This window comes from Malurus melanocephalus, unplaced genomic scaffold, assembly GCF_030028575.1.
Source record: "Malurus melanocephalus ecotype Western Australia unplaced genomic scaffold, MMel_1.1 scaffold_21, whole genome shotgun sequence".
NCBI classification, from domain to species: Eukaryota; Metazoa; Chordata; class Aves; order Passeriformes; family Maluridae; genus Malurus; species Malurus melanocephalus.
The window spans coordinates 3059194-3070503 of NW_026623253.1; the positions used below are offsets into that span (position 1 = coordinate 3059194).

General features: G+C 43.1%; 1 protein-coding gene across 1 annotated transcript in view; it reads left to right on the forward strand.

The window, feature by feature from the left end:
• Positions 1-8735, forward strand: part of STYXL2 (serine/threonine/tyrosine interacting like 2) — a 9938-nt gene extending 1203 nt beyond the window's left edge. The window contains exons 2-5 of the mRNA XM_057389915.1: positions 1488-1582; positions 2450-2681; positions 3316-3533; positions 5696-8735. Coding sequence (XP_057245898.1) covers positions 1488-1582; positions 2450-2681; positions 3316-3533; positions 5696-8481 — 3331 coding nt within the window. The 3' untranslated portion in view covers positions 8482-8735. The remainder of the gene's footprint in view (positions 1-1487; positions 1583-2449; positions 2682-3315; positions 3534-5695) is intronic.
• The last annotated feature ends 2575 nt before the right edge of the window (positions 8736-11310 follow it).

The window sequence follows — 11310 nt, forward strand, 5'->3', positions numbered from 1 at the left end:
TCCCTTCCCTTCCCTTCCCTTCCCTTCCCTTCCCTTCCCTGTTCCTTTTTTTCTCCTTTTATTCTTGTTGTCACTGACAAAACACAGTGATGAAAATAGCAAGATCCTTCCCAGCCAGAAGGGGGTCCTTGAAGGACCCAGGCTTGGGCAGCTCTGCATTTCACGGAGGCTCAGGGCAGCTACAGGTAAAATGTGTTGAGGCTTGGTGGCAGATTATTACCGACTGTTACCTTTTTATTAAGCTTGGAGACAACCTTTACAGCAAAAGGAATTGAAGGCAGGGCATAGCTGCAAATTTGTGTCAGCTCCTGTAAATGAGACTGAGACTCCCCTTGCTCATCTCATAAACTCCTTTGAAGAACTAGAAAAGGATTACTTTCAGTCACGCTTGACAAGTGCTGGAACTCCACTAAATGACCTAGRTGAGCCTGTTAAGTGGTTTCCGATGGCTGTGCCCTCTGTTTTGATTCTGGAGCGTGAAAGCAGTTCAGCTCTCCAGACATTGCTGTACCCTAACTGCATATTAATCACCCTCCCTCTCCTACTTTAATTAAACAAAAACAAACAGTGTAGTGMAAGTCTGCAAGCCTGTATTGCCAAAGAACTCCTGTGATGGCAGCAAACTTGTCCTAGTGATTTGTACCATGTATTTGGAAGGAAGTGTAGAGGGTGTAGATCAGGGGAAAAGCTCTGTAAAATATTTTGTTGAGATGATCTGAGAGACTGGATTTTCTTGGACTGTACAGGTGACCCAGATGTAAATATACTTGTTTTTAAGATTGTGGCCCCTTTTTGCTTAACAAAAACTTACTACATTGTGTTAAATAACTCCCTTCAAAGGTGTTTGTGCGTGCCACAGAGSTTTCTGACCTGCAGTTACACAACACGGTGTGAGTGGAGAAACTGAGCACAGCTTCATGCTCTGAAGTGCCTCATGTACAAAGTACTGARGGGAGATTCATGGGCTTCAATCTCAATGCTTACATTGCAGCTTGTGGTAACTCAAAGAATGCTTGTAGGCAATTAACTGGCAGAAAGAGAGCCCAACAGTTATCTAGTGTAATCTGTTTTGAATTAGATAATAACTTCTGAATAGGACCATGTTTATGTCTGTCTGAGAGTTACATGTAGGACTATTTCTTGTGATTCATCCCCTTCCCAGTCTCAAACCAGATAGTGATCTTCTCTACCCATACTCCTCCACCTGACAATTTGTTTGCACTCCCAGCCCACTGCAGCTTCTCCCCATGGGACCTGTTTACATCCTGAAAACACTGGATGCCGAGGTGTATTTGTAGCCTGTAGTGCCATGCTGGAATGGGAATGAGGAGTGGGAAAAGAGCTGAGACTTCCCTTCTACAGTGAAAGGATCCTTTGTGCTCCAGTTCCCTGCTGTTTCCCTCTGGAATGGGTGAAAAGGCTGAAGTCCTGGGGATGGTATTCCTGTGCAGGGAATTTGCCTAACAGGCAGTGTGGTTGGTTGGCAGGTTTTCGGTGATATCAGACACTGATACAGAGAGCATCTTCATGGAGCCAATCCATCTGTCATCTGCTGTGGCTGCCAAACAAATCATCCATGAAGGTAAGAGAACTGTATAAGTTACAGAGACCTGAGTTACACTTGTTTTGCCTTTCTCATCTACAGATCATAATTGATAGAAAAGCCCTTGTAAGAAAACTCCATCTGAAGTAGAGAAAGATATAACAACTTACAGAAAGGTTTGGTGWCTTCCTTTGAAGTTGTGCAATGAGTCTGTGGCAGAATTGTGTCTGAGTAAATAGTCTGAGTGCTGATTGCTTGCTGCAACAAATTAAATTAGAATAGAATGGAACAGAATAAAACAGAATAGAGTATTTCAGTTATAAGGGACATAGATGGTCATCCAAGTCCAACTATCTGACATCTTCAGGGCTGACCAAGTGTTAAAGCATATTATTAATGGCACTTCAACACCTCTTAAACACTGTCAGGGTTGAGGCATTAGTCACCCCTCTAGGAAGTTAATTCTGGTGTCTGACCACCCTCTCAGAGAAGAAATGCTTCCCAATGTCCAGTCTGAATCTCTCCGGCTCCGCTTTGAGCCATTCCCACATGTCTGATCACTGGATCCCAGAGAGAAGAGCTCAGCAGCTCCCTCTCCACTCCCCCTCTTCAGGAAGGTATAAGGAACAGCTGCATTCTTTTGGGGCTGGAATAAGGGTGCCCYTAACTCCCAGGCCTTTGGGAGTCTCAGTGTGGGACTGAGGGGAGGACAGTGCAATGTGCCTTTGTCATCATTAATTATCCTGAGGCAGTTCCTAGGTGAGCATCCTGCCCACACTGCAGACAGAACGCAGTGATGTTTCTCGAGAAAAAAAGCCACAAAGCTTGTCCCAGACACAAGTAATAGTAGTTCATATATTTGCATTGTTTTTATGTGCTTTTAGTTACTATGTCAGTTTATTCCAGAGCTGAAGACGAAGGAAGTCAGGGTAGACTCAGTGTGTCCCAGGATGTTGGAGTCTGCACAGCAGCTGATGGTGGAAGACCTGTACAACCGAGTTAAGGAAAAGATTGATGACACCAGCTTGTTTAACACGCCGTGTGTGATGGACTTGCAGAGGGCACTCATGAAGGACAGGCTGGAGACCCCCAGGGATGCTGTGGATGAAGTCTGGCCTAATGTCTTCATAGCAGAGAAGTGAGTGTCAGCTTTTGTCATCAAGTTGCATGAGATTCCCAGTAAAGGGTCAAATGGAACCATTGAAGGCATAACATATATTATATGCATCTAATACCTTTCATCCCTAGAGAGCCTTAAAGTGTTTTTCAGACTGTGCTCACAGAAATCTCTATGCACTGGAAAGTAAATATTTCTGGAATAGAATCTGCAGCTTTCCTATGCTGTGGCTGCTTCAACAGTTTAGGACAGGCAAAGACAAATAARCCCATATTCCACTGTTCTGATTGTAATTTGGCCCTAAAATTGGAATGAAGGTCTTTGTTATGTAAAARATAATGCCACCATAGCAAATGTCGAGTAAACATGATTAGGTCTTCTGTACCATGGTTCAGCTGTCTGAGATACCTGTAAGTGACCAGACAGTACTACAAGGGGATATAAAGCATCAATTACAGAGTGATAAAAATTGATAAATAAGTACATGGCCTGAACCTAGGATGAGCTTCAAATCTAGCTGGAATGGAAACAAAGCGTATGGCTCTACAGGTGAATGCAGGCTTCTTGTTTTTTTTTCAGTGAGCATTGGAAAGAAATGCCTCTAGAACTCTCAAAGAACTGTCTGACTGGGGCCTCATGTTTTCCTTTTCTGCAGAAGCGTTGCAGTGAACAAAAGCCGTTTGAAGAGACTGGGGATCACCCATGTCCTGAACGCAGCTCATGGTACAGGTGTCTACACAGGACCAAGTTTCTACAATGGTCTCAACATCCAGTACCTAGGCATTGAAGTGGATGATTTTCCAGATATGGATATCTCCAAACACTTCCGCCCAGCTGCAGAGTTCCTTGATGAAGCACTGCTGACTTACAGAGGTAAGAGGAGAAGATCGCAGTGGTCCCAGGATGCTTGGGAATTAATGGGGGGAAGCCTTACTCTGATGAACAGCTGCTGCCACATTTGTAGTGGGGCAGAAGGCAGAGCCTTTCCTCTCTGCATGCAGTTTCAGTGAACTCTTGCCCATTTCTGCCAGGCCTTATTCAGAACAGGAGGGAACAAAGTGGTAAGAGGAGGCAGCCCAGCAGGCCTTGCTGTCAGCCCCATGGCTTCAGTTTCAAAGTGGCTGCCAGTCACCTCCTGCAGCTGCTTTGAAAGGATACAGCGATAGCAAAGAGTAGAAACCGAGCTCTAAAACATTTTTCATAATTATGGTACTATCTAATACTATATATGTATAGATAAATATATTCCTGCACGTTTCAGTTTTGCCATGATGCAAAAAAAGCCAGGCTGATTTACTAGAACAGTCCAAATGGCTGAGTTGAACCTTGGGTGTCTGCACCCAGGCTACTGTCAAATTTGCTGGACTTCAATTCCATAGCAACTGTTATTCTGTGGACCTCCAGTGCACACTGGTCATTTTGTTGCAGCTAGAGTGGGCAGTTTGAAATACCTTTTTACAGTTCAGTGTTGCAAGAAGCACCAAGATCTGTGATATCACTGATATTCTTTGTATAAATTGTCAATTAATTTAATTTCTGTAGAGAGGCAAMAGATTGCTTCCTAGTAGAAAGGACAGTAAGGAATATGAAGTTTTGTTCATATACAAGGAACATTGAGCCAGTTTTAATAGCTCAACAACACGAGGAAGGACACTCCAGTCATGTCTCTTTTTTCCCTTAACTCTCAATGCTGGTTTTGGCATGGTCCAGGTGCTTCCTTCTTCTGGCATTCATCAATCCTTCAACTCACTAACACAGCAAAAAAGAGAGTCCAGCAGGGAAGAGATGGTTTTCTCTTGGGTTAGTGATCTTAACTGGCCTGTTAAAGGGCCTGGGCAGTAGAGGAGCCCACATAGAAAAGGATGCACTGAGGCAGAGGAGCATTAGAAGAAAAGAGAGGAAGGAGATCTCTCCCTTTTGTTGAGCTGTTAGATTGTCTGCTGGCTGATAAAGCACTTGGAGGGAAACTAAGACTTCTGATGCTAAGAAATGTATAAAAGAGATTTCAGGATTGTAGGAAGAGGTTCATTAGGTAAACACTTGTGGTAACATAGCAGTCAGAAAGGTGGCATTTAAATTGACTTCATTACGTTTCAGTGCAAACAGTTTGATTAAACTGGAGTTTATCACACATTTAGAAACAGTAATTTCAGTTGTTTGCAAGCTGGCAAAGCCTCATTTACACTCTCTTAATATTTACATGCTTTTCTTTGGCTGTAATTTGCTATACAAGTGACTTTTAAAAACCCCAAACAATTCTTCTGTGCCAAAGTTTAGTTTTCTGCAAGAGGTAGCAAATGCCTTAAAATGAAGCAGATCCTCAGTTTTGATTCTCGTTCACACAGTCACTGGCACAGGACAGTGGGTCCCAGTAGTTTGAAACAGCTGGATCCATTTGTCAAAATCAGTTTTTTTCTAATTGTTGCTTGGTTCTGCTCTTGTAAGATATAATAGGACTTTGGCCTGCAGCCAGTCTACTATGTAATTGTCTGAGGGTACCTTGCAAAACTGATCTGGATTCTGGCAAAAATACAATTAAGTTAATATAAAATGGTATTTAAGTCCTATAGTGTGCCTTACAGAAAAAATACGTTACTTGCTTGTTCTCCCAATACCTTCCTGGAGGCTAGTGCTAATATCTCTGTTTTTACATATTGAGAAACAACCATGGTAAGCTTAAATGTCTGAACCTATGTTAGCCAGCTAGTCAAGAATGTCTCACTTGCCTTTCTAATACTTATTCTAAGCTTTTTGAATATTTGAGTAAGTGGAGTGTGTAGGCAAAAATACAAATACTATTTAGATTGTTTGGAAATGTGCCTGCCCACAGCTTTTGCAACTAAAGTGCTTTTTATTCATATGTATCTAGACTTTTTATTAAGGTGAAGGTGTCAAATATTTAGCATTGGTTTCAGTCAGTGAAACACATAATCTGTGTAGTTTTTCCCACTATTTGGAGAATGCTTTTGTGTCACTTACCAGAGCATCCTGTCTGTTACTGGCAATACCTGATTCTTTTCATATTACTTCTGTAGGCAGAATCCTTGTCAGCAGTGAGATGGGGATCAGCCGCTCCGCTGTGCTGGTGGCTGCTTACCTGATGATCTACCACCATATGACCATTCTGGAGGCTCTGATGACCCTGAGGAAAAAACGTGCCATCTACCCCAACGATGGCTTCTTGAAGCAGCTGCGGGAGCTCAATGAGCAGYTGTTGGAGGAGCGGGAACTGGAGCATTCTGGAGACGAGGATGTGACCCCGAGCCAAAGTCCTCATGATTACGCTGGTGCTTCTTCGCGGCTGTCTGGAGCTGGGGACTCAGGGAGCATCAAGGGAGCCAAAGCCCACTCCATCACAGTAGAAGAAGAGGACACCAGCAGCATGCTGGGTAGTTTTATGAGCTCTTCATCAGTGGAAAAAACTAGCTGGGTTTCCAAACACTCCACCCTGATCACTGAGGAGGAAGAGGAACAGCTGTATGAGGAATGGAGGAAGAAGCAAGGCCTATCTGCAAAGGAATTGGGAGTTCACCGTGAAAGAAGAACATCTCTGGATCAGGAAGAGGAACAATCTGATGAGGATGTGGAACAGAGGATCCATGACTGGCAGCGCAGAAATGAGAAATACCAAATGGAGGGTACAGCCAGGGAGGAGGATGGTGAGTGCAGCATGGGAGGAAGACCTTACCCATCAGGCAAATTCAGTGATGTTGAGAGTGTGAGCAGTTTTGAGATTCGAACCCTAAAAAAACAGCTGGAAGCCAGTAGCTTTAGCAGGACGAGGAGGAGCCGCACAGGCTCTATGTCTTCTGAGAGCACTTGGGACATGTGGAATCAGAGGCTTCTGGAGATTGAGAAAGAAGCTGCTCAGAGGTATCATTCTAGGAATAAAACTTGTGGGGAGAGACAGTCCCCAGAAACAGGAAGAAAGGAGAGGGATCTGGATGAGGAGAGTGTGTTTTCAGATTCCTCCTGTAGTTCCTTTTACAATTTCTGCCAAAAGAACAAGGACAAGCTGACTCCTCTAGAAAGGTGGAAGATCAAGAGGATCCAGTTTGGCTTTCACAAGAAGGATTTAGAACCATCTGCAGCAGAAGATGGCAGCCAGGCAGGTCAGGAGGAAACAGAAGGGAAGAGTTTGTCAGATATTGATCTGACTGCTTACCAGGCTTGGAAGATGAAGCGGCAGAAGAAGGTGGGCAGTGAAAGCAGCAAGGAGGAATTTGTGGAATTTGCCAAAACTGAGGATTCTGCTTCAGCTAAAAAGAAGCAGAGGCGTGTAGAACTCCTTGAACGTTCAAAGAAAATTTTAGAAGAAAGCCAGTCCATGTGTAGCTGGGAGACAGAGAGTACRATGAGTGGGAGTATTCCCCTGTCAGCTTTCTGGCCTTCGGCACCTTCTGCAAGTGGTGCCGATGATGCAGCTTCTGCCCTGAGCATGCAGACAAATCGTTCATCTTTGTCACAGACCAGGAGTTGTACAGCAGCAGTGCAGYCTCAGATGCCCAATATATCCCTTCCCAATCTCGCAGTTGGCCCAGGTGACACAATATCCATGGCAAGCATTCAGAACTGGATCGCTAACGTGGTCAGTGAAACCATTGCTCAAAAGCAAAATGAGATCCTGATGCTGTCCCGTCCATCGTCTGCCATGGCCTCCCTGTCAGGAGACCTTGGCAGGCATGCAGATGATGACAAAGTTTCTCTTCTCAGTGCTCAGAGTGGCTCATCCCTTGCTGCCTCGCAGCTCCACCAGCAGGAGCTGCGCAGGGCTGAGTCTCAGTCTGTGCTGTCTTGCAACACCTCCATGAGTGCAAGGACGGAAGGAGCTACTTCAAACACAAGGACAGYACAGTCAAGCAAGCCACTGTATAGCCTCTTTGTTGATGATGTTGACCTAAAGAAACTCAGCAGGAAGGAGAAGGAGATGCAAATGGAAATGAGAGAAAAAATGTCAGACTATCAAATTGAAAAGGTGATCAGAGACAATAAACGTAGCACTTTATTTAAAAAAAAGGTGACCAAAGCAGAGGAAGATGAAACAGAAGACCCCATGGAGAGTACAATGAACAACCACAGGCATCCCTTGCAAGCAGATTTTGACAGAACTGATGCTGTCTTGGGTGCACCGAAGTCAGAAACAGATACAGGTATTACCAAGTGGCTCAATGGCCTGAGAGCAGAAAGGGAACCACCGTCATATTATGATCAAACTGAGAAAGCTAGAGAGAAATATAGTAGATCATCCAAAGTTAGACAGATGGATTCTGAAACATCCAGTTACAGATTCTGCAGATCCCAAAGAAAAGAGCTAGATAGCTGTTCTTCCTACGAGTCAACAGGAGATTCACTGAGAACCATGTCAAGATTTTCCTCTGCTTCTGCAAAAGAGGATAAAAAGCTGTACAAGTTCACAAGATCCAGGGTCAGTGAGACAAGTTCCAGAGGCAACAGCCCAGAGCTGCATGTTTTCAGCCAGTCACCTGAGCCACCCTTTGACTCTGAATCCCCTGAACCATCTACACAGAGCCGAGTTAGATCTCATCATGTGGAGGCATGTGAAGAGGAGACCAGGTCAGATGTGTCAGAGTTTGGAGCAAAGAGAAAGTTCCAGAGCTTTTCAAAGTCTGAAGAGGATGGAAAGAAGGAGGCAAAAGTGGAGAAAAGTGAAGAAAGGTTTGCATCTAGGCAGGTCTCTCAGTACAGACGAAGCACACGTAAAGAAGAGGAAGAAGAGATGGATGATGATGCCATTATTGCTGCTTGGAGAAGCCGACTAGAAGAAACTACAGCAAAGCTCCAGCGGAGAAGGGAAGAGTGACCAAGATCAGACCACAGAAACACAAGCAGAGCCACAGAGTCCCTGAATCACTCGCTCATCATTATATTTTTGATAATCCTTTGTGGTTTRTAGGGCATTTCCTGCAGATAGTTCTCTTCTTAATCAAAAGCGATGAAGAGAAGAGGTCAAGTTCTGCAAGTGTTTGTGGTTTGTCAGAAAGAAGATGCTGGTATTAAATGATCAATGTAGGTAGGAACACAATGTTAGAAGCCATTAGAAATCAGACAATGTTTCAGCAGCAAAAGCAGGTAATGGTGGCACCTCAAGTCAAAAGACCAATCRCATCCCATTTTGGTTATTTCAATTTCCTAGTGTTGTTAAAGATTGGACATATTTTTTCTAGGATCTTTTTGATCATGAATGGTAGAAACCAACAGCCTTTTCTAGGAACTTAAAGAATATTTTTCTCTTAATCGGTTTTACTTTATATAGCTGAGAAGATATTACCAGGTAGGCTCAATTTTCTGCACCAGCCTTGTGAATGTCTAYGGAAATAAGACAGTTTGGGGAAATACATGTTCTGTTTTACTTTGCTAAGTAGCAGAAGCAAAGTGGAATACTAGAAAAAAGAAGATTCCTCCTTTTTAGAAGTTCAGTGCAGTAATGAATGTATTCCTGTGGTACCATTGTTTTCTATTAGATGGAATCATCTCTGCTCCAGTATGGTTGATTCCTGCTAAAAACTTCAGGTCAACAAAGAAAAATGCAGTAATATTAACAGCCATCTAAAAATCTCTTTTTTTCCATGCAGTTAAAGAGATGGAGTTAGGATTAGTGTTAGTTTAGGCTGAGTTTCTTAGTATTAACTTCACTTTGGTTTATGTATGCAGCTCAGCTAAGTCTGTGCTTTTGTGTTTAGAGTCAGATTAATTTTCAACATGATTGCCTCAAAATAATAGAGCAATACACAAACTGACCTCATAATAAAACTGTTTAATTAGAGCGTGGGTGTAAAGCACCATGCGCCTAAGGAGAAATTGTGTCTGTGAAGGTGGTACCTAAAAGCTTGTTTTTAGGAGCTGGTGGCAAATGGCATCTTACCATGTTGTTTGTATCCTGAGCTACAGAGAAAAGCACAGCCTCCATGTTAACTGAGTACTCCAGGTTAAGGGCCTCMGGTCTTTCCATGCCCTGCAGAGCCTTGTGAGCTTGTGTGACACGATCCACCAGCTTGCCACAGCATCACTTGTGTGCCTTTACACGCCACAGCACCCAACTCTCACCACTCAACATCCTCCACCTCTCTCTTATGAGCACATAGGCCTGTTTCTATTGACTTCCACTCTGGAATTATCAGTTCCCTCTTCTATGCAGACTGTATTTTGAAACAACAAAGCCCTCTGGCAGAGCTGAATATAAAATGACAATAGAGGGATGATGCAGTAGTGCTCTCTCACAGGAAGTTTTTCTTTTTCTTATAATCTCTTCTCCTTCCCACTGTGATGCTTASAGCTCACCATTACCATTATGCTAGTATCTCTCCCTATTTTAATTGTGTAATATAGACAGCAAGCTCCACAGGGCAAGGGTCTGCTCTTTGTCCCTGTCTGTATGGCGCTACGCACATCAGCCATGCTATCTAAATAATGGTTACTGATAACAAAATGCAGCTGGCAATTTTCCTAAACTTAGAACCATTTCTCTCAACTATAACGTACTGATTGGACATTATCCCTGCTTCTCTGAAGATAAAGGTGATTCTTTCTAACAGCCAGGACTGGGGTAAATGATAGCTACTTATTGTCAGGTGAATGGAGTCTCAAAATCAGTGATTGAACAGTAACGGAGGTAGGAAAAATAAGAGAAATAACTTATTTGTGTGGGTTGTTTTGGGGTTTTGGTTTTTGGGGTTTTTTTCAGTAGACTCAGATTAYGTTTCTAAAACACATAAAGAACATGGTCTTGTTAATGTTTCAGGCATGCAGAGATGCTCTAAGGTTTATAATGCTCTTCTACTATAAAATAATATAAAATACATTGCATCCCTTGTTTCTGCATATTTCTGTGAGATGTTATTTTTTAAAGTAGTGAAATTCCAGACCTTGAGCCACGTTCTGAGAATTTATATTTAATTTCTGCGTTATGTGTTAGGATAGGCATTTTCTTCTTTCCTTCATCCCTAGTAAAGTTGCTCTGTGGAAAACCAGCTCTGCATAGACATATTTAGAGCTTGCTTTAATTTCACCCTAGAAAAGGTCTTAAGTTTTGATGGATCAAAGTGAAAGTGTGCACTTTCACTTCTGGCACTGAATTTACTTTTTTATCAAGAGCTGATTCCCTCTGAAAAATCCCTCTGCTTCTTCCTGTGCCTGAATGTTCCCAGCAGACAAGCCTGTCCTCCRCAGTACTGTAGGGGGCATCTCGCGCTGTAAAAGACGAGCAGTAGATGATGTAGTAATTGGTTTCATTTTGCACTGTACAGCACAGCCTTTGTTTGGGCAGCATTTTGATTTAAACACTAATCTAGGTCTGCTGCACAAATAAATTATTCAAGACCGAGGGGCAGAATATGGTTCTGTAACAAGTCTGAGGCAAACGTCCTTATAGCAAGTTTTGACCCTTGTGAGAAAGGGTTAAGTGGGTTCTGCTGACTCATTGAGGTAGGAGGCTTATTAGTTCACTGGTGTAAAAGGGAGATAAAAATGGTTTGCTGGGGAGAGGCTATCTAAGATGCTGGCTGAGCAGCCATGAGGGAGAAGCCTTAGAAATAGCTGAACTTTATTTTCTTGTTGCTTATATCCTTGTTAATAAAGCCAAACCCCCAAAGCAATAAGGGGGTGGGGATCATTTTGGACTCAATGCAGTATA